The following is a 24574-nucleotide window of genomic DNA, read 5'->3' as shown; positions in this document are numbered from 1 at the left end:
TAGTATGCATTGCGGTGGGATGAGTTTATAAACTGCCCCATGCAGCAGGTTGATCATCTTATATTTGCTTAAAAACTGAAATGATTATTACCGAAGGCTGCATGTTGCACATGTATGCATGTTAATTATATTGTCCTTTGACAGCCGTGCCACTACCATCTACGAGAAACGTACCGTTAATGACCTTATTCGGTTATTTGGCATTTCTATAAACTGGTTGTTGTAAATGTTTAACTTTTTCATGAAGTGTCGGGCGAGTGAAGGTTTAATGAGTTGCCGGATGATATATAAAAAAGGCCAGAGTCCGGGGTTAAAATAAATAGTAAGGGCTGCATGCTTTCCACTGTCGCGTTTTTCATACGCACGTACACGCAAGTATAAAAGTCGTGAAGCCTTGTAAATGTCATATTTGAAAAAGCCAGGCGAATAAATCGAAAGAATTTAGTTCTCCGCATGCGAAAAATATGCATTTCTTAGTATATGCATTTGTTGGACTATTTTTGAAATAATAACAATTTGGAGCCATTTAAAACTTTTCGAAAAAACACGACATCGCATGGAATTCATGCATATGTGATATAAAACTATAATATTGAACCAAAAATTTTTAATTTTTGAAACAATCCTAAATATTTTGATGATCGTACGGGCTAAAAAAGTACATGAAACAGTCAATATATCTGGTGCTTTAACTTTTATCAGCTGTTGTGAAATTAGATGTTTAAACCAATGATGTCCTAAACGCTTTGCAGGTTATCGTCTACCCTGGGAGTATATAATATCAAACTACTCCGTTTATTCAAGCTTGGATTGCGCGCATTTTTGTCTGGAAAAAAGATGTCGTTCAGGATTTTCATTTAAGACGAAGAAGAAAAATGAAATGAACTGCTTACTCACAGACATCCCACTAGCATCTGAGGACAATGAAAAGGATGAATCATGGCAGTTTTATCAGATAATGTCTGGGTGTCAGGTAGGCATTATTATGTGAAAATTTAAAAACAAAAACTACGGCTCAACAAGAGACTCCAAGGAGTGGTCTTAGCATGTGTCTAAATTTTCCAGGCCCTAAGCTGTTCTTACTGCCCACAGATTGCTTACGGGGACTGCTGAGTTCACTATTTGGTATTAATTCTTAATGTAAAGGCTATTTTTATAATTATGATGCATGCCCTTGGAAATATATAGGGCAGTCACGCATGGAATTACGAGTACGAGATTCGTTCTCGCGCGTTGTTTGCTGACGCCATCAGCCAAAACTCGTAATCATCGAGCTTTTGAATACGAGTTTGTTGGTAAATTTCATACTCGAAACCAAACGGCTACGAGTTTCGACAGATTGCGTAGGCGAAAGCACCGAGCTTGGCGCGAAAATGACGAATCTTGTACTCGTAGTCGCACTGGTATAGTGAACGCTAAAGCTCCCTAATACATTAAAAAGTCTGGTTTAAGCTTCGTGTGGTTTCAAGGTAAAAGGAATGTGCATGCCCTGCTCTAAAACTCCGAAAAATGCTTCCGGCAGCTTTCAACATGTTGGCAATCTCTCCTGTAGTATGGAAGCAAAGAACATCCTGGAACGTCTTGTCGTGACATTTTAACCAGAAACTGCACTGACAATGGTATTTATTGGATCTCGCTAAATTCGGGTAAGCAAACTTGGTATAGACATTACACCAGAATTCATGCGAAGTTATTTATTCCTTTTTAATAATTATTACCTACCAAAACGTTTCATGTTGCAGATGCATCTAACATATTTCCTGTGTTGTGTGATATGATGAATGGAGGTATATTTTACTCGATCTTATTACAAATTCTGCAAATTATTTTTCAAAGTGAACATTCCTTTTCGAATGTTGAAACTAAACAATTCGCATATAATCCTGCCTGCATTCTCCAACAGGGAAATAATGAAATACAATAAAAAATGAAAAGAAATTGACCTTACAGGCACCTTTATGTTCTGAGTTAGCTAATGTAGGCAGGATTTATTGACATTTTATGCGCAAGTCAGTAATGCCTTTGACTAAACTTTGCAAACATGCAAGTATATGAGCAGATTGCTTGGATGTCATTTTACAACCATAACAGAAATTATCAATTTAAATGTGTTAAAACGATATAGCATGCCATTATTAATTTGTTACTATAATAAAACGAAAAAATGGTGTATACTTTGCGCCGTTAATGGCATATGCCTTAATTACTTAAAACTTAAAACACCAAAATATGCATAACAACACACAACACACATGCACAACAAAGAAGGGGGTGAGACAATGCTTTTTCCTGAGCGATACAGATACGAGATTCGTTGGTTATATTGTTCACTTTTTAAATATTATTGTGTTGAATTGTTTTGCAAAATTTGTTCCTTCTGACTTTCTTCAGGTTGGACCCTAATATTTAAAGGCGTTGCAGGTGTTTCTGGAGTTATACATAAAATTTGGGAGAGTCAATCTACATTTAACGAGGAGTCATTTGAAGCTTTGAATAAAGAGAATAACTTCAAAAGTCATTATAAAAATAGAATTGTCAAAGAATGGAACACTTTTAATCCAGCCCAGGTAGACATGACTATGTTGGCTTCAATGGACAGGATGCGGTCTTTATGATACATAAAAAATATACCAATTTGACAGTAACTATAGATGAATATTAGTGAGAATGATATATAAATTATGTTATTATATATTATATATATATATATATATATATATATATATAATATATATATATATATATATTATATATTATATATATATATATATATATATATATATATATATTATATATATATATATATATATATATACAGTCACTGCTGAAAAGGTTGTCCATCGTATATACCATTATATGTATCACGTGACTAATTGGTATGCATCAACACGCGTGTGTTTTGTCGGGTAGTTTGCGTGTTTACTCTGGTCCATAACAAAGTGCGCTCGTAACTGCAATAATACGGCAATCACTGCAATAGCCAAGTATCTGCCTCCTAATAATGATTTTCAATGCATGATAACAACAATGGTTGATGGCATTAAATTGGGTTGTGGGTACTGATACTGGTTGTTTAAGTTCGTGCAAAGTTTGCAGTTCAGTAATAGGGCATCTTCGTTCATGTACTGCACTATCGTCTTAGCTGGCTGCATTATGTTATTCGTCGTCTGCCGATTGATTTGAATTGCTCTTGTGAAACAGATCGCCGTGTGACACAGTCACACAGTGATATTATGTGCATGTTTTGTATAATACCTTGATTATAATCGCATATACCAAGTATAGAACACGGGGCTTCCTGCGTTTATATGCGGCAAGTGCTAGAGATAGTCGAACGTGTTCACATTTCAAATAATCGTTAACCAGTTGTAGAATCATTTTGCACCTTGGCGAATAAAATCAGCGCTTCCCGCTCTACAACCGTACCGTATATATATATATATGGCAAAGCTTACATAGCTTAGCACGACCTGATTTGGCACGGTAAAGTACGGCTGAAATTGAAGACGAAAACTGCATGGTTTTCCTGGTAATGTCCAATACACGAACTTCGAGAACAGGAATCATGCACTGATTCTGCCTCAACGTTTGAATCCATCATGAAAACAACTCAGTACTTTCCGTATCATGCACAAACGTCTCATGCAGCGGCGTAACCTGTATTTGCAAGACTCGTGGGACATTACCGCCTTGATGACATTACAGCTTGTTTACTTGAAAAAACGGATGATCGGTGATCCGATGCAAAAATTTACGTAATAAGGCGTATAACGGGAGCTTCAATTTCAGCCGTACTTTACCGTGCCAAATCAGGTCGTGCTAAGCTATGTAAGCTTTGCCATATATATACGGTACGGATGTAGAGCGGGAAGCGCTGATTTTATTCGCCAAGGTGCAAAATGATTCTACGACTGGTTAACGATTATTTGAAATGTGAACACGTTCGACTACCTCTAGCACTTGCCGCATATAAACGCAGGAAGCCCCGTGTTCTATACTTGGTATATGCGATTATAATCAAGGTATTATACATAACATGAACATAATATCACTGTGTGACTGTGTCACACGGCGATCTGTTTCACAAGAGCAATTCAAATCAATCGGCACACGACGAATAACATAATGCAGCCAGCTAAGACGATAGTGCAGTACATGAACGAAGATGCCCTATTACTGAACTGCAAACTTTGCACGAATTTAAACAACCAGTACCAGTACCCACAACCCAATTTAATGCCATCAACCATTGTTGTTATCATGCATTGAAAATAATTATTAGGAGGCAGATACTTGGCTATTGCAGTGATTTCCGTATTATTGCAGTTACGAGCGCACTTTGTTATGGACCAGAGTAAACACGCAAACTACCCGACAAAACACACGCGTGTTGATGCATACCAATTAGTCACGTGATACATATAATGGTATATACCATGGACAACCTTTTCAGCAGTGACTGTATATATATATATATATATATATATATATATATATATATATATATATATATATATATATATATATATATATATATATATATATATATATATGAAATTCTGTTAAAGAGGATGACTTCTTCAGGCATAAAATAATATATATTTACTCCAAACGTTTCGCCGGTTAGGGCTTCAGTGGAGAATGAAATTTACAATGATTGTGATAGGTCTTATATGTACATGTAGTCTCTGATTAAAATGTACATATAAGACCTATCACAATCATTGTAAATTTTATTCTCCACTGAAGAAGCCCTAACCGGCGAAACGTTTGGAGTAAATATATATTATTTTATGCCTGAAGAAGTCATCCTCTTTAACAGAATTTCACATTAATACCAGGCATGGCAACCAAAACACCTTCATATATATATATATATATATATATATATATATATATATATATATATATATATATATATATATATCAAATCATGAAAGGTATTTAATTATTTAATTGAATTTGTTTACAAGGCTCGTATTGTATTGTACTCTGAAGGAAAAGAAGACTTGGTCTTAACATTCAATGCTAAGAACAAAGGCAGCTTGCACTGGTTTCAGGAAGCAAATCTTGAATCCTCCCCTTGGAAAGATATTTATGGAACGCCAAAGAATAGTTTCAGCCTTATAGGAGATTGTAATGTTCAGAAAACAAAATGCCGTGACTTCTATATCAGTCGTCTTCACGCCAATTGTCCTGGTGACCGCGGCTGGTTAACTATAGGAAATAGAGATTATGATTGTAACTGGGAGAGAATATATGGAAAGACTTCGTTTCTTTACAGCAAGAAAGAAACTAATGTTACCTGGAGTGATGCTGGTAAAAAAATGTGACTTTAGATTCTTTGCATGTACAGTTTGCAAAATTATATTCCTTGAGACCTCAGTGTAACCACAGTTATTAGAATATACATGGTTTGGAGACTAGATGGAAGTACAATACAACTCATTATATATGTTTCAAGTTTAAGTAGGAAGGCCACTTTATTATATGTTATTGTCCAGGTTTATGCAAAAAATGGTTCTTTATTTGTAACACGTCTATTGTATTTTAGCCCAACTAACCAATAGCAATGGCTTGGCTTAGCTCCTCAACCGCGACTTGTAAAACATGTTAATTCAGACCTTACTATTGGTTTATTTGTTCAAAATACAATAGACACGTGACGAATAAGGAACAATTTTTTGCATAAATGTCCCCCGACATAGATAATGAACTCTATTGTAATGTAGTCTCCATACCATGTATATTTTGTTAACTATGGAGTAACGTTGGAAATACCTTAGTGGCGGCCTAAGTGCATTCAATCAACATATTTTGCCGCTTATTAATTTTGTTGCATATTTCCCCATAGTCTCTGCTCTTAATTTAGTTTAATGGGTGTTATTTAGAAGCGATAAAAATTAGGGTGTGCCTATTAACGTTTACTTAATTTTTAAGACAAAAAAAGAAATCATTGCAGGGGACATAAGACGAATTTATGAATATTTACACTTATTATACTTTTCAATTAATTTTCATTTTCTATCCTATCAATATTTCTGTTGCTTTAAATTTCTTTTCTTTAATCTGACCTGACGTATTCCTCCCATGCACAGTTGTTCTTACAAAGTACTTACTTGTTTTTAAATTTTCTTTTAGTAAATGTTGGTTCTTCTGAAGTATTCGCAGTTTATCTTCGTTAGTCCTGCATGAGAACGACGAAAACGACGTGTTCGCGTTAACTGCGACGTGTAGGCTGTTGTGAAGTAGATGTGCTCTACTATTTGTGTGTCGAACTTAGAAAACAGTTTAATTTTTATCATAGAATCGAAGTTTTTGATAGTTGACGTGTGTTTAGATTGCGGAGTTTGTATAATATTCTCATGAACTGCACCTATATAATTTGTTTGATTGTGGATTAACCCACAAATCTTCAGAGGATTACGGGGCCAGGTATATAATCACTAATCTCCCGTATACATAGCTATATTACCATTATGTCATAGCAAGCATAGACTATAGTTATAAGTATTGAGTTTTAAAAATAAAAAAATGTGTAATATAATATCCTTGTAATTTTGCATGGTGATATAAAAATATCAGTAAATTAGCTAGCGGCTATAGCTTGAACACAGACCTTCGTTTCGCCCGCGTTAAAATTCGCGAGAGACGGAAAGGCGAAACAAAAGTCTGAGAAAAAAGTGCTCTCAAGCAGGCTCTTCCCACTTTGCTGTTTTTAGTAATTTCACTGATGATTGACACAGTTAATTCACACTTCTTTCAATGCTTACCAGAGTTTCTTGTAAACATTCGCGGAGTATGTTGGGCGAGTGCGCCTCCTTGGCTTTTGTTCCGGTAATTTTTGGTTAGTTTACATGCACAGAAGTGTTCACTAGCAATAATAATTGTTGCTGTATTATAAGGATTGGATGAGGTAAGGTTGGATTTTGTATTAAACGAATTCGAAAGACACAGCCCGACCACTGCATGATCGTATTCAAGCAACATTCATTTCTGTGATTCGTAAAATCTCTACCCAAATATAAGAAGCATAAATACTTTTCAATTTCACCTAAGTGCTGAAGATTGCCAACGATCTTTCAAAATATCCTTTCTGTGAAACTCCATCTTTCTGTGAATTAGCCAATCAGCTTTGTCGACCGCTTCCATACGCTTTCGAGCACTTTTTTCTCAGACCTTTGCGTCTCCCCGCGAATTTTAAGGCGGGCGAAACGAAGGTCTGTGTTCAGGCTATAAATGAGGTTGTAGGTAAACCCTAAGTATTTAATACATTCCAATACAACCAAGGAGCAGCGTGGCAGCGTCTTCAAACAACTTAGCATCAAATGTGGTATAACAACTGCCTAAATAGACAAAACACTTCTCGATCGACGTTTCGACCTGAGGGCCTTCGTCAGAAGAGTTAATAGTACTCTCCTGACGAAAGGCCCTCAAGTCGAAACGTCGAGAAGTGTTTTGTCTATTTAGGCAGTTGTTATACCACATTCGATGCTAAGTTATTTAATACATTGATGCATTGTTGAACATGAGTTCTTCTACAATTTATTACTTTTCAAGCATTTTTGCACTCGTTATAAAAATCACTATTCGGCGGAGGGTGCATGCTGGTCCCGTGCAAGCTAAAATTTTAGCTTTATCATGTAGTTGGCGATCATTGGTTTGTTAATCCAAATGCTTTTCCAACTGAGCGACAAGGTCATGACCGGGTCGATGTGATATTTTGGAACTCAAGCCTCTTACAGACGAACAAGTTTTCTATGACAAGTTTTTATATGACAAGTTTTAAATGTTCGCCTGTACGCACAACTTTGACAATTTTTTCTATGAGAAGTACACTTGTTATTTTGCTCAAATTTTGCTGTCAACAAAGAAGACTTGTCACATAATGTGAGCACTTGTATGCGGTTTGCCAGCGGACTATAGTATTTTGCAATGGCGGGCTCACGTTGTCCGCTGTACGATTACATCGATGGCTGGGAACTAAATTGTCAAAGTAAACTTGTTGCACGTTCACACGAGCAAATAAAACTTGTCATGCAAAGAAAAACTTGTCATAGAAAATTTGTTGTACATACACACGTGCAATTGCCAATTAAAACTTGTCACATAAAAACTTGTCATAGAAAACTTGCTCGTCTGTAAGAGGATTCAATCAACTCCTATATCTGTGTGTCAAATTAATGTGCAATCTGATAGTTTCTATACTAGACAGATATTTAACAGTTATTCTGCGAACTCGAGTCGTATATGAGCTGATAGAAAAAGATTATATACACAAACTTTGTACTCCCCAAATCTTTCGGCCATTTTGTTTACTTTCTCTACTAGACAGATATGAGCTAATATCTGTCTAGTAGCCAACCAATGAGATTGCAGCATACCTCACATCTGGCGCTTGTGTATATAATAAAATGAGATATATTAGCTCATAGCCCTCTAGTAGAGAAACGGAAACGAAATCGCGAGAAAGATTTGGGAGTTAGGTTTACGCGACAAAGATATTCAAGTTTTACTTGATAAATGTACACTAAAGTGCACTGAAATGGCAACTGAATTTGGAATAAAAGTATTCAACGCGGTAGATAAAAAGCTATTTTTAAAATTTACGGTTTTGTCTCTGTGTTCCCGTGCATTAAACACGATACAGCATTTCATTATTCAACTTTTAGTGTATTCAGTAAATATTCAAATTACGAATGAATGCAGCCGGCTGCAGCCTTTATAGAAGTTGCGGGTCGTCATGGAGTTCTATTTTGGCACAAACGTATTCTGTCACAATGTCAATGTAAATTTACAACTAAACGCTGTAATATAATAATATATACATACATTATTGTCGTTTTACAAAAGTCAACAATGCATGCATGCGAATGATTATTATTGCTTTTTTATTTATTTCCATACTGCCACAGTCAAGCCACAAAGATTCATTAAGCTTTCTTGCTTCCAGATTGTACACACAGGTTTGTGTTAATCATTTTTTAAAGTGCTGGAGCTTCTGATTATACGTCTTAATTTTGCGCCACGCACGCACTGTCTCGTGCTGAACACAAAGTACAACGACAATTGCAATGAAGAGAAAAATATTGCGAATTCGTTTCCTCGCTATGTTATTGGTTACAATCGTTGCAGTTACATATTTGGTTCGAAGACAAAGTAAAAGATGTTATTTTGTAAATGAAAATGCCAGTCCTAAGGTCAGTATTACGCCGGTCTTCCACTAGCGTTTATTTTCGCGCGAAGCGACATTTTACTTTTGTTTCAAAGCTATCAACTGCAACCATCTGGAACAAATTGCTCAAATACAAAGGAATAAAGTCGCTTCGCGCGAAAAATATCGCTAGTGGAAAACCGGCATTAGTTCATTGACTTAATATACGGCCCGACAATTAAAGGAATTAAAGTATATAATATATATATATATATATATATATATATATATATATATATATATATATATATATATATATAAATAATATGCTACAAAATTCGGAATAAACGTATTCAACGTTAGACTATATAGGTTTACATAATTTACGATCCACTTTAGTTCTATATGTTAGGGCCACATGGTCGATGTGAACGGGGACGGGTGAAAATTTGTCTTTATTCCCTGTTTCTAAATTATCATTGTTGACTTATCATTGTTGGAAAAACACACCGCAATATTCTAACATTAACCACCTTGACAATATTTACGGAAATTACGAGGAAACTAGCACTAGCTATAAAGAAACCTATTTGAACGCTGGTAGTACTTTTGAATGCATGCATGCATGCCGGACGAAAACTGTTACAAGGACGACTTGGATGTACACGGCTTGAAAAGTGCACTTTTTCTGGAATTTCTAAAACTATTTGAAACGCAAGTTATACCTTCAGACAAAAAGTCAAAAATGCTCTGTTTCATGCACGTTTGAGAAGCAAAGATTTTCTTCCATCGATATTCGTAGCTGCACGTGAGCTGTCGCTCATTTGACTCATTTCACATACACATTAGCCCCATCTACACTACACTTAATTTATCGGCACGGCAAGGCTAAAGTCAGTGCGAAATGCCGTTTAATTTAACTTGGGGCGAGTCATAACGCTCGATATCAACAGAGATTTTACAATTTTAGTTTTACAATTATTTATAGTACTAATGAAGTTTCCATGACAACCGAGCTAGCGTTTGGAAAATTACAAATCTAGATCGATAAAATGACAAGGAAACTATTTTAGTTCGAAATGCTACAAACTGAGTGTTTTTTATATTAAGGATGAGGAAAATGTGAAGGATTTTGATGCAGGCGAAGTCGTGAATAATTCAGTAAGTCAATATAAGAATTATATTATCAAAAAATTGCTAAACTTTTTGTACCATTTTGTTTTGCGTCAAAATAATTATCGTTATATTTTTTTAAAAATTTCAATATGTAATGTTTTGTAAAGTGAATCTTTGTAAACCAATGGGACTATGCTATTCAGATAACATTATTGAAAGTTCCTGAAGATATAGAAAAAGCAGTTGGGCTGGATGAATGGATAAGCAGAAGTATAATTGATTCAAAGGTACCAAATAAAGTTTTGTGGCGATTGCATATGCGATAGTCGCATTCTACCTTTTAATAAAATCCTTTAATATAGCGAGAGTGTCCACTGTTGCTCAAAGAAGAACCAAAGTATTCGGAAATTGCATGCAAGATACCGAAAATTGATCCATTTCACCAATCAATGTTGAAATTACTTCATGAAATCTCTATCCCAAGTTGTTCGCATGAAAAATCATTTGGAGAATTAGTAAATGGAAAGATAAAATTCTTGGGTGAGTATTTCAATATTATCGCGGCTATCTCAAGATTGCACGGCCTCGGGCGCCATGTTTAAAGTGCCCCGAGATACTCCTAAGGAATAAAACACTATTGTTAGAGGTATATTATATGTTCATTTGTTAGACTTTTTCTATTATATTTGATAGGAGGTTTTCAAAAATTATTTAAGATAAGTTCCGGCGTTTGATAAATATCATTTCCAAAAAGAAGGAAAGTGATAGATGAAAATCTATCACTCCAAATTTAAAAATCTTCTTAGGGTAAATTCCCCCAAACCCTCGTAAGAATACTTCCTCCTCGAAATATCACCCAGGTATGGTCACTATTCTTGTGATGATACAGTTCTTTGTACTATGATACAGTGCTGTGTACCATAATACAGTGCCTACCATGATACAGTGCTGTGTACCATGATACAGTGCTGTGTACCATAATGCAGTGCTGTGTACATAATACAGTGCCTACCATCATACAGTGCTGTGTACCATGGTACAGTGCTGTGTACCATAATGCAGTGCTGTATACATAATACGGTGGGTACCATGATACGGTGCTGTGTACCATAAGATTCTCTGTGCACCCCCAATTTTTACGTGAATTTTTAAATATGATTTTCCTAGTTGAATTATGCTTACAATAACAATCATTCTTAATAATCTACGTCTGTTTAGATCCGAATATTATCTCAGCCAGTTACCGCGGGATCACTAGACGAGGGGATTATGAATATATTCTCGGTGCAAGTAAACCTGTACCTGGTGTTAATACGGCTGAGAAAATTACCGACGAATTTATTGAAGTGGAGTATTTGGTGAAAAACAAAAACGACCGTGTTAAAGAAATCTTTATCCAAGCAGTACCTCATGAACACTTGTTAAATCGTGGTGCTAAACAACCTCCAGGAATACCTTTGAATATTTTAATAATTGGTATAGATTCACTTTCTCATGCAAATGCAAGACGGACGCTCCCAAAAGTCTACCAATATCTCAAACACGAACTTGGATCCGTTATTTTCAATGGGCTTTCTATAGTAGGAGATGGTACTACAGAACAACTGACCGCTATGTTAACTGGATTAGGAGAACTAGAACAGTATGAGTCAAGACGCCATCACAAAAATCCTAAGCCGGTAGACAACTGGACGTGGATATACAAACAACTCAAAGGTTTGAAATATCGGCGTTTTACCATTTTCATCCACAATAATTTGTCAAGTGGCACGTTTGCCAACTGGTGGATGATGTATCTTAGATTAACAAAATAGCTCGTTTGACAACGAAGCATTTGTCTAAATTCATTATCTTAGTATAGTTATGTAAATAAGTCATCAGTGCACCATGCGTCGTCATAGTATATCCGGATTTTTTGTTTTAGAACGAGGTTATTTAACTGGTTATGCGTCTGATATGCCCAGCTATGGTACTTGGCAATTGCGATTGATGGGATTCAAAGATCCACCGACAGATTTTTATCCCAGGCCATTTTATTTAAGGGCAGAAAGCTCGTTGAAAGGAGAACACAGGTGCCTGTCCTCCAAAACTATATCAAAGGTTCAATTTGACTATATTCGTGATGTGTTTGCAAAGTTCAAGAATAAATTAAAGTTTTTTTTCTCGTTCAACGGTAAGTTGAAGTGAAACCATTAGGGCCGTCGTTATAAGCCCAACCGGGAACGGAGATGTATTTTGGTACTCAGACCCGTCTTCTTATTACTAACTGAAACACGAAAAGACAATAGCTTCAAAAAAGAAAGCTCTTTCAATTTTTTACAATAATTTCGAACTTCGCAACTTAATTTGGTGGTGGTGGGGAGTGTTTAATCATACATATTGATGCATAAAAACATCGCAATAACAAGAAATTAATCGGGCATAAGACGAATATATGAGTATGCACCCTGTAAAATTTAGCTAAATTTTTGGCTAATTTGTTTTACCAAAGTTAAGGTCTGCAGAAACTAAACGTGTATAGCAACATTGAAGGGACTGATGAGAGTAAAACATGTTGACTAATGATTGTTGTATTTTTAGATCGTTTTTCAGCGCACGATTCCAACAGCGAAGCAGCAAAGATTGAACCAGATCTATTATCACTTCTTCAAGACTTACAACAGAGCAATCATCTAAATAATACATTACTTGTAATAATGGGAGATCATGGACCTCGTTATGGCAAAGCACGTGCATTGATGCAGGGAAAACTTGAGGAGAGACTTCCACTTTTTTCAATGTCATTTCCTTCGTGGTTTATGAAAAAACATCCGGAAATTTCAAAGAATTTAAAGATAAACACCGACCGTCTGACATCTTGGTATGACGTTTATGCCACATTTCGTCACATGATAAGTTACCCAAACGTTCCGACGGGTCTAAAACGTGGTGAAAGTTTGTTTAAAGAAGTTCCTATTTCTCGTACGTGTTCCCAGGCTGGGGTGGAAAAACATTGGTGTCCATGTTTAGAATGGGCGAGCGTGGATCTTGGACACAGTCATGTGAAGAATTCTGCACTTGCCGCAGTTGAATTCATAAACAATGCCAACGAAAAACATAAAAAGAGCGCCAAATACTGTAAAAAGTTAACACTAAAAAGTGTAAACTATGCTGTGTTAGAACGGCCAAATGATAAACTGATGTCATTTGAACAGACAAACGATCTCTTACCTGTGTTCAACAACAAATCACGACCAAACCATCAAGATTTTTGTCGCTATCAAATCCAATTTACGACATCGCCAAATAATGGGATTTATGAAGCAACTGTTCGCTACCACAAACAATGGTTTATTGTGAGCAAAGCTATTAGCCGGGTTAACAAGTACGGTAATGAACCAGATTGTATTGCTAAAGAACTACCTCATTTAAGAAAATTTTGCTTTTGTAAGAAGACTAATGTATTCAAAAATTATGTAACAGTGAAACGGTTAGTTTGTAAATAAACATATTTCATGCAAAGACTGCATGTTGTTATAGATTTAGGAAATTGAACAATTGGCAATTTTACTGAGTTTAGTATGAACGTTTCGGAAATTTCCTTTTTGTCGCCTAAATCAAAAGTTGGTCTATTATGCAAAAGGTCTATTAATGGGAGATAGGCCCTGGGTACGAGGGCCTGTTGAAGAATTGGCAGATTTATTTAAATATATTTTGCGCCAAAACAGACTTGCGCAAAAACAGACGTAACATAATAATGACAAAAATAACACAAAGGCATTTTTCTACTTTGCTGCTTATTCCGGAGCATTAAGTCAAAATACCTACTGTGAAGGAGTAGTTTCATTTAATGTTCGGGTCTTTGACTGTCTAGAAACTGACCAATAATAGACGCTAATTCTCAAGATGCACTTAAAACAATGTATTATTTTGCTGTTGTTATGTATATTACTGTTCGTACTGTTGTCTCTACGCAAAGCAGCTGTTTGAAATAAAGTCTTGAAATAATTCCAATATATCTTGATCACAGTCGTGGTAAGTCATTTTAAACATTATAATTTTATTTCACCGACTTTGCTTCAGAAAATGCAGCCAAAACTTCGAGTAATTTTGCTATATTTTTAGCTTATAGTTGTCCTTAGACAACAGGTAGCTACTTAATCACATTTTCCTCAAGACCACTTTAACAAAGAAACCATATAAAAAGAGTATATCAGTATAATTTGTATCAGAACATATACATTAGCTTTCTCGACATGCAATTCAAGAGACTTGGTCGGCTCCATTTAAAATTTTGAAGTAAAAAGCAAATTTTTTGAAAAATACAATAAAAATTGAGTTAGTCGGCCGTTTAAGATTGTATGTTACCAGCGTTTGCCGCGAAATTACGACACACGACACTGAGGTTATCTTAGATGACACAATAGATATATTCTTAGCTTTAGAATATTTCAAGCCTTTTATTGTGAGCAAAGGTATTAGCCGGGTTAACAAATACGGTAATGAACCAGATTGTATTGCTAAAGAACTACCTCATTTAAGAAAATTTTGCTTTTGTAAGAAAACTAATGTATTCAAAGATTATGTAACAGTGAAACGGTTAGTTTGTAACTAGACATATTTCATGCAAAGACTGCATGTTGTTATAAATTTAGGAAATTGAACAATTGGCAATTTTACTGAGTTTAGTATGCACGTTTCGGAAATTTCCTTTTCGTCGCCTAAATCAAAAGTTGGTCTATTATGCAAAAGGTCCATTAATGGGAGATAGGCCCTGGGTACGAGGGCCTGTTGAAGAATTGGAAGATTTATTTAAATATATTTCGCGCCAAAACAGACTTGCGCAAAAACAGACGTAGAATAATAATGACAAAAATAACACAAAGGCATTTTTCTGCTTTGCTGCTTACTCCGGAGCATTAAGTCAAAATACCTAATGTGAAGGAGAGTAGTTTAATTTAGTTTTCGGCTCTTTGACTGTCTAAAAACTGACCAATAATAGACGCTAATTCCCAAGATGCACTTAAAACAATTTATTATTTTGCTGTTGTTATGTATATTACTGTTCGTACTGTTGTCTCTACGCAAACCAGCTGTTTGAAATAAAGTCTTAAAATAATTCCAATATATCTTGATCACAGTCGTGGTAAGTCATTTTAAACATTATAATTTTATTTCACCGACTTTGCTTCAGAAAATGTAGCCAAAACTTCGATAATTTTGCTATATTTTAAGGTTATAGATGTCCTTAGATAACAGGTACTTAATCACATTTTCCTCAAGACCAAGTTAACAAAGAAACTATATAAAAAGAGCATATCAGTATAATTTGTATCAGAACATATACATCAGCTTTCTCGACATGCAATTCAAGAGACTTGGTCGGCTCCATTTAAAATTTTGAAGTAAAAAGCAAATTTTTTGAAAAATACAATAAAAATTAAATTAGTCGGCCGTTTAAGATTGCATGTTACCAGCGTTTGCCGCGAAATTACGACACACGAAACTGAGGTTATCTTAGATGACACAATAGATATATTCTTAGCTTTAGAATATTTCAAGCCTTTTATTGTGAGCAAAGGTATTAGCCGGGTTAACAAGTACGGTAATGAACCACATTGTATTCCTAAAGAACTACCTCATTTAAGAAAATTTTGCTTTTGTAAGAAGACTAATGTATTCAAAGATTTTGTAACAGCGAAACGGTTAGTTTGTAACTAGACATATTTCATGCAAAGACTGCATGTTGTTATAGATTTAGGAAATTAAACAATTGGCAATTTTACTGAGTTTAGTATGCACGTTTCGGAAATTTCCTTTTTGTCGCCTAAATCAAAAGTTGGTCTATTATGCAAAAGGTCCATTAATGGGAGATAAGCCCTGGGTACGAGGGCCTGTTGGAGAATTGGCAGATTTATTTAAATATATTTCGCGCCAAAACAGACTTGCGCAAAAACAGACGTAAAATAATAATGACAAAAATAACACAAAGGCATTTTTCTGCTTTGCTGCTTATTCCGGAGCATTAAGTCAAAATACCTACTGTGAAGGAGTAGTTTCATTTAATGTTCGGGTCTTTGACTGTCTAGAAACTGACCAATAATAGACGCTAATTCCCAAGATGCACTTAAAACAATTTATTATTTTGCTGTTGTTATGTATATTACTGTTCGTACTGTTGTCTGTACGCAAACCAGCTGTTTGAAATAAAGTCTTGAAATAATTTCAATATATCTTGATCACAGTCGTGGTAAGTCATTTTAAACATTATAATTTTATTTCACCGACTTTGCTTCAGAAAATGCAGCAAAAACTTCGAGTAATTTTGCTATATTTTTAGGTTATAGTTGTCCTCAGATAACAGGTACTTAATCACATTTTCCTCAAGACCACTTTAACAAAGAAACCATATAAAAAGAGTATCAGTATAATTTGTATCAAAGCATATACATCAGCTTTCTTGACATGCAATTCAAGAGACTTGGTCGGCTCCATTTAAAATTTTGAAGTAAAAAGCAATTTTTTTGAAAAATACAATAAAAATTAAATTAGTCGGCCGTTTAAGATTGCATGTTACCAGCGTTTGCCGCGAAATTACGACACACGAAACTGAGGTTATTTTAGATGACACAATAGATATATTTTTAGCTTTAGAATATTTCAAGCCTTTTAGAGATTTAGTGTAAAATACAAGTCTATACTTTTATCTAATAAAGTCGTTCACATAAAAGCAAGCAGTACCTAGTTGCCTAGCGCCGTGAGAGAAGAATAAACAAACTATGTGTGCTTATTGTTACGCAAATGAATGTCAGTCACGAGTTTGCCTCAATTATGTCGCACAATTAATCTTTAACTTGGCTAAACTGACGTTCGAAAAATATCTGCTGTTGCAGCGTTGTTTAAGTATGTTAGAGAATTTTCCCCACGAGGCAAAAATCTCAACTTTAGCGGTAATCTGAATACATATCATGCAAAATGTCGCGTTTTAATCAATTTACAAAAAAAATACTGCTTCACGCAATTTAAGCAAGTGAATATAATTTTCTAATTACTTTTCCTTTCCAGTAAAGAAAATTCAGGGTTATATGAGTTAATTTCTATTTTCATTGCAGGAAAATTTTTTCTTTCTCCAACTGAAAGTTAAAGAACCATGCAATTTAAACCTTTCTTATCCCTATATGTCCCATGTATATCACTTGTAGTCGTAGTAGATGCCTTATCAAGTGAAACAAGTGAAAACATTTGCTACAATTCTAGTCTTCAAGGTAAAGTAAAGTTTATCAGTATCAACATATTATCAGAATCCTGAAAATTTGCATGTCTGCTGGATCTTCAGAATTTTTTTTTTAATAAAACTATATATACCTCGCCAAAGCTGTTTCTAAATGATATAAATTACGAATGAGGACTAAATAATTCAAACCCCTTTTTTATCAATCATGGAAGTATAGGCCTAATCTTGCATGGAATGATGACAGTGAACTGATCGAGAATTTTTGAAATTGATTCAGAATTTCTTCTTCATGGACATGGAGGAATAGATATATATTTCGGATGCCATTTTTTCCGGTCACAAATTTTAAAATTTTATAGATGAATTGTATCAGTATAACTGAATTGTTGGAATACAATGGTTCAATGCTTGCGGAAAACTTGAAATAAACTCATTGAGCACACCTAACACAGGTCTCGACCGAAGACAAATTGTCAAGAAAATTGGTATTGTTTTTTGAGAATTACCCGATATGTGGATATATATCCCACACTTAGATTATTGCATGGGACGGAATTGGCGTCTCACTTACTGATCGTTCCCAACAAATTCAAAATAGAGCAGCTAGCGTTATTACTAGCCGTAAAACTGAGCATGGCTAATCTGAACTCGCTCTGGACGAACTGAGATGGAAACATTTGGGGAAATGACATTGAAATGCCTTAAAGCTTAGCAATTCGAAGGTTTTCCTTAAAATAACTATTTTACGCTTTAGGATTCAGACTGAATGTAACAGTTGTTAACACAAAAGTCGTTTCTGAATGGATAGATTGCGTAATGGAGTGTGCAACTGAGATATGTTGTAGATCTATCAACTTCAAGAAGAAATTAACTTCAAAAAATGATTCAAATTGTGAAATGTTACACAACGTGGTTTACAATACATCTGAGAGATTACTGGAGAAGAATTCTTCCTATAATTATGTTTATCTTGTTAACCCACAAAAGGTATGATTTATTGGCATACAGTATATCTTCAACATTATATTAATAAAATTAAGCATTTGAAATAAATGACAAAATTTTATTAGCAAACTTGTTTCGACGTAACTATACGCAATCTTCAGTGCGAATGAATTATTATTTTCAATGTGAAATAATTATATAAAGTAGAAATATGATACAGGCGAGATGATACTCGATGATTAACAACAATGATTGACAACATAACAGGATACAATAATATGTAGAACAACACGACAGACAAAAATTAAACTTGAAAATAGTATTAAAATGTAAAACCTGTTTGTTAATTAAGGTCTGGTTTGTGTTTATTTTTTATTTTATATATTTCACAATGAAAATAACTAATTCATTCGCACTGAAGATGGCTTATAGTTAAATCGCAACATGTTTGTTATTAAAATTTTTTTGTTTATTCAAATGTTTATAATTACTGTTGTGCTATTCAGATCATATGGTAAGATTATATAAATCAATTCTCGCTATAACATTTAAATCAAAAGGGCTGAACATAAACCTGACGGCGTTAATAGCAAGGTTTCATTTTGTTGGATGGTTTAGCGTTGTCATCATCGTAAACAGCAAAAAAGCAAGAATTCTTCTTCATTACAGGGTTACAAGAAAACCTGTTTAAAAAACACGTCGGATGAAAATGAAGGAGGTATGTGTTATAAGATATAAAAAAATTAAACAATTCAAAACTGTAAAAAAATTGCTAACTATATTACAAGGCAACGAACGGGGACAAATAAAACATATCTTGCAACGACAAGGTGCATGTGAGCATAGACCATCCAGAAGACAAGGACTGGAAACGCAAGCTAAAATACTTGTAATGCTGACGCGCTATCCGTGATATGGCTTTATCACGTCAATTTTTAAGTTGACACGCAACCGGGCTATTTTTTAAGAAAAAATAATGCGAAGTAGATTCAGCATAAGTTTGCATAATTTTTTTATTTTGAAGAATTTTTTAAATATAAATATGACATTTCTACCTGACCTTTAAGTCAGATAAATTTTAAAGGTAAGTGCGTTTTCATTTTTCATTTTGAGTGTAAACAGTGCTCATAGTTCCAGTTCCAGAAGTGTTTGCATCAAAAATATACGCACGTAAAAAAAGATAGTTTTTTTGGGACCCTGTAAGTTAAAATCAAAGCTATAAATTTTCTTTGACCACTTAAAAATAGCATCTTATATTACAAAGAATGCATTAGAACCAGGACTGCAACTTGTAACTACATGCAGATTAGTGTGTCAGCCCGACAGTAAGAACCTTTTTCAGTCCCAACTACAAAAGGATCGCCATGTATGCACCATTAATTTGTACACTGTAACTACAATTTTAATAAATTGAGAAACTTTGTTTTACACAGTGTTAAAAAAATAATACAGGGTATACATCTGTTATCAGCCTATTTTTGCGCTTGTAAAGCTAAGAATCGCTAATAATTGAATGCGTCGTGTTTTGATGTTAAAAGGTGACTATTAATTTTTTGTTCTCGTTGAATATGTACGTAGTTGGGACCCTATAAAATCTTTTCGACCCAGTTTCAGAGGGTTATTTTTATATTTGACACAATAAATTAACTGTGCACTTATCGCATTTTCCAACATCGTTTTAATCATAGTTACTCTAGGGGAATGGTCTAGAGACATCATGACGAATTCCATGGGCTATCCTAGTGTCTTCCGTTTTGTGGTGTGACGTCATCATTACCGTGCACATCTGCATATGTGTTCAAGTATTTTAGCACATAGATTTTAGCATATATACAAACTATACACAAATTTACAATTAAAATGAGAAAAATTTTAATTTTTATTGATGCCGGGTGATAATTGTGCCTTTAATCAATGCGGGACAAATCGTAGGACAAAAGGAATCGGACTGTTTAAGCTTCCTAAAGTGACAATGTCTAAATATATTAGAAAAGTTAAATTATCAAAAAACTGCGTCCGTTGTATTTTTTGCCGAGAGTCGCCATTGTTGTTCTCGAAATATGTGCCCATTAAATTTACTTTAGGCAAGTTTTAGAGCCTCATTTGCAGATAGTTTAAACAAAAAACAATAAACTCTTAACTTATTGCTTTTACCAACATAATCTTTGCGTTATTGAGGCTACAAATCACCTAATAACTGCGTGCGTTGTCTTTTTCCTGAGAAGTGTCTCTACTGTTGTTCTCAAAAATGGAGTTCTACGTGAACGGTAAAATATGCCGACCGTATGACGGAGAGCGCATCCGAAAACAATACCGTTTCCAGTCCCTGTCTTCTGAATTGTCTATGATGTGAGTAATAGCCTTTGGCGCTTCATTGATTTTCCATTCTTATTAAGAAGTCATTTTAATGGAAACGATAGTTTGCCTTCACCAACAAGTTTGGTCAATGAGTCCGCGATTTATATTGGGTCATGTTGCTGTTCGATAGCGGATGCACCATTGAACACAAACAATATGAACTTATAATTTTCAAGCTAATTTCCATATGCAAATACTTAGGAAAAGACTATGCCGATATCTATCACAAAGGTTTAAACCAAAGTGGAGTTTATGAAATTAATCCTGATGGAAAGGGAAGTTTCAAAGTGTTTTGTGATATGACAACATCAGGTGGAGGATGGACTGTATTTCAACGTCGTCTTGATGGAAGTGTTTACTTCTACCGAGGATGGCAAGATTACAAACAAGGTTTTGGTAACTTGAGCGGAGAATATTGGCTTGGTCTTGACAAATACACATGATGCCAATATTTCACAAAATGAACTTCGTATCGACCTGGAAGATTTCTCTGGAAACACTGCATACGCTCATTATGATTCATTTAAAGTCAGCAGCGAAAGTGAGAAATACACGTTGAATGTTGGAGGTTATACTGGTAAGCATTTTACACTAAACTGAGTGTGATTTTATAGGATTGTCCAGCTCTCTTTACAATCTCTTTACAAACACCTTGTATTAAAGTCATATTTCAAAATAATGCATCCAGGTTCGTTCTAACCAATTAAAAGAATTTCGGTGAAAAATATTATCTCTCATTCTCAAGACTTTACGAACGTCGACTTTTATTCAAGTATTTAGGATGAAATGTCAGTCAGCTTGTTGTGACATTTTTATTGATATTTTTCTTCAAGAAAATGCGATATCCATTGCGTATTTTACCCCATACTCGTTCCGCATTTTATCCCCAATATCCGTTCCGTCGATAAAGTTTCGCATTCGTATGTGCATTTCAACGCTGGTAGCCGACGAGGCGCACTGCGCAGCGTTAGCTATTAGTCATATACGACGAGAGTTAATAGAATAACTGTTTTATTATATACACATGCAAGCGTGGGATGAAAACAAATTTCAAACTTATTCGTAATTGGAACAATGGTGAATACATTTGTTTTATAAAAATTAAATAATTACGTCCCGTATCGTGTTTTTTTTTTCGAACGTTTTAATACAGAAAAACACACACAAACAAATTAAATCGTTTTTGTAAAAACAATTTGTAAACATGTAGTTTTTAACCTACCTGATGAATTCTTTTGGTTCAAAGTTTGTCGCTCTGTCTGTGCACTCTGGTGTACTTTTAACAAGGAAAACTTGAATTTCATCGTTCGTCACTTAACTCCCCAAATGTTGCCACAATTTTGTTCACGTTTACCTACTAGGTAGATATTAGCATTAATATCTCATTATATCTGTCAAGTAGAGAACCAATCAATTTGCACGTTAGCTCATATCTGCTTGTGTATATTGTATTTTGATTTTTAATTTTATTTTATTTTTAAGAGGTCGTGCATATACTTTTACATTAAGGTACAGCGAAAAACTCGTTGAGCAAACATGACGGAATGGCTTTCACCACCAAGGACTCTGACAATGATATTTTGGATGGTGGTAACTGTGCAGTGTTATTCAAAGGAGCCTGGTGGTATATGATGTCATCATTCAATTTGAATGGTTTGTATCATATGCGCACACACATCGCACGCTGATAAAATCATCTGGCAGCATTGGAAAGGATATAAATATTCTCTGAAATCAACATCGATGAAGATACGACCACGTGAATTTGGAAAAAAGAAATAGAGTTGATGAACAATGAAGAACTAAAAAGAAATAAGGTTTACTTTATAAAAAATGTAGTGTTTTTTAAAAAAGTAGTTTTCATAAGTACTTGAAATAGTGTATAAAAATATGTATAGGAGATACTTCTCCTACGCCTAGCCTTATCTTATAGTTAAATAGAATATACATGGTTTGGCGACCACATAAAACTTCTGTACAACTCATTAACTATGTTGAAGCAAAAATTTTTTCCTTTGTCATCACGTGTCTATTGTATTTTGCACAGATAAACCAATAGCAATGTTATAATTAACATATTTTTCGTGTCAAAGTTGAGGAGCTTAGCAAAACGAATGCCATTGGTACGTCTGGCTGAAATACAATAGACACGTGACGAGAAAGGAGCCATGTTTTGCATAAACCTGTACCATAACATAGTTAATGAGTTGTATTGTACTTTTATTTAGTCTCCAAACCATGTATATTCTGTTAACTGTGGTCTAATCCGAGATGAACGTTCAAAAAATGAATCGACTAAATGAAAGTGTATTTTAAGTTGTTTATTATAAATAGAAGCATCTAATTTTCATGACAGCTATATCTTCGCTTGTCACAGTAAATAAAAAGAGAATAGCTACGAAGGAAATAGGAAACTTATGTAATTTGAGTTTTAAAAATAGACTATATGCATGCATGTGTGTACAGGAAGATGGGCTTGGCAGACTTTCGAAACGATCAGGTAATGACGTGCACGCAATACGAGAAAGATGGTGAATTGCCAGCAGCAATATGAAGAGGATGAGGCACACAACTTTGAACGTTTAGTATCAGTTTGACCAATGTTGAGGACAAAACAAAGACTTATTCTATTTAAAGTTGTCCCTCCTGTATATTCTTATCCTAGTTTCGGCTTGGTTATTTTTATTATTATTTTGCTCTCGGTCGACCCCCAGCGTCGCTTGCTGCAGGCTACATCACCCTAATCCAGGGCCCTAATCGGGGACCTGCGCACAAGCTGCCAGGCTATAGTTAACCAAGACTCTGTCATTGGAACTATTGTTATATCACGTGTTGTATTCACCTAGTAATCTGATCAAACTGATTAAAATCACAATACAATCACACGAGATCTCACTGGTATATCACTTGAAAACTCTAGTCATCATCATCACTTTATTTAAAACACGCTAGCCCCACTCAACTTTAATAATAGTTGATTTCCAGGAGAGGCGTGTGAATAATACAAAGAAAAATTGAAAATAGTACAATATTTACAAGAATAGAGATATATGTACGAAAAACTAATGAATTATTCTATATATATTACAGATTAAATGGAAGGCTTGAGATTAAACGCTTGAAGTGCCTAACTGAGGTAGCTTTTTTTGCTTCTGTCGGAAGATTATTCCACATACTTGCCGCACGTAATTGAAACTACATTTTAAAAAATTGGTTCTTGGTTTTGGTAATTTTAAATCAGTGTCATAATTTCGCAGATTCTAGTAGCCCTCCAAATCTCGGAGTTTTATAAAATTATCAGTAAGGCCCAGAGCTGAAAGTCCATTGAGAACTTTATACAACAGAACACTCGATTTAGCACGCCTGACATTAAGAGTGTCTAAATTTAATTTTTGCAATATCATGCAGGGACTGGCATCGTAATTTGCACAGTTATGTAATCGAAGTGCTGCAATCTAAACAAGAACAAAGACGATAAGTCATATGAAAATTACTCAAAATGCGTAAATATCAAAATATAGTATCCCGAAGGTCGTGGGTTCAATTCCCAGCCAGGTCAAGTAAAGTTTTCTCTTACTTGCCCGTAATCATTTGAACGTGACTAAAAGTAGCATTTGCCCGACAAATATCGTATCGCGTTCTTCTATGTATCAATAAAGACCATGATTCATGCGATGTGTTCATGTAAAAGTAAAACTTAATAAGTTTGAAAACGCCAACACTTCTATAGTCAGTCAACAAACCTCAAGATGCTAAATTTCTGTATGAACGACGCGATCTTAACGCCC

General features: G+C 34.8%; 1 protein-coding gene and 1 pseudogene across 1 annotated transcript; both read left to right on the top strand.

Moving 5' to 3' along the window:
• The first annotated feature begins 891 nt into the window (after positions 1-891).
• LOC114533756 lies at positions 892-5333 on the top strand. Its single transcript, XM_028555349.1, has 5 exons — positions 892-973; positions 1553-1659; positions 1732-1787; positions 2392-2567; positions 4974-5333. Exons 1-5 carry the CDS (start codon positions 959-961, stop codon positions 5331-5333), a joined length of 714 nt encoding a protein of 237 aa, XP_028411150.1. The 5' UTR covers positions 892-958.
• Positions 5334-8746: 3413 nt separating this feature from the next.
• On the top strand, positions 8747-23040 carry LOC114533755 (annotated as a pseudogene).
• The last annotated feature ends 1534 nt before the right edge of the window (positions 23041-24574 follow it).

The sequence above is a fragment of the Dendronephthya gigantea genome, unplaced genomic scaffold, assembly GCF_004324835.1.
Source record: "Dendronephthya gigantea isolate DGI-Jeju-01 unplaced genomic scaffold, DenGig_1.0 000094F, whole genome shotgun sequence".
In the NCBI taxonomy this organism is placed as follows: domain Eukaryota; kingdom Metazoa; phylum Cnidaria; class Anthozoa; order Malacalcyonacea; family Nephtheidae; genus Dendronephthya; species Dendronephthya gigantea.
This window is presented reverse-complemented; position numbering and strand designations above follow the sequence as displayed.

Excerpts from the sequence above, each read along its gene's own strand:
- LOC114533756 (XM_028555349.1), top strand. Across the intron at positions 1,788-2,391 it reads GTGTGATATGATGAATGGAG|GTTGGACCCTAATATTTAAA; the intron begins GTATATTTTACT and ends GACTTTCTTCAG. Across the intron at positions 2,568-4,973 it reads ACACTTTTAATCCAGCCCAG|GCTCGTATTGTATTGTACTC; the intron begins GTAGACATGACT and ends TTTGTTTACAAG.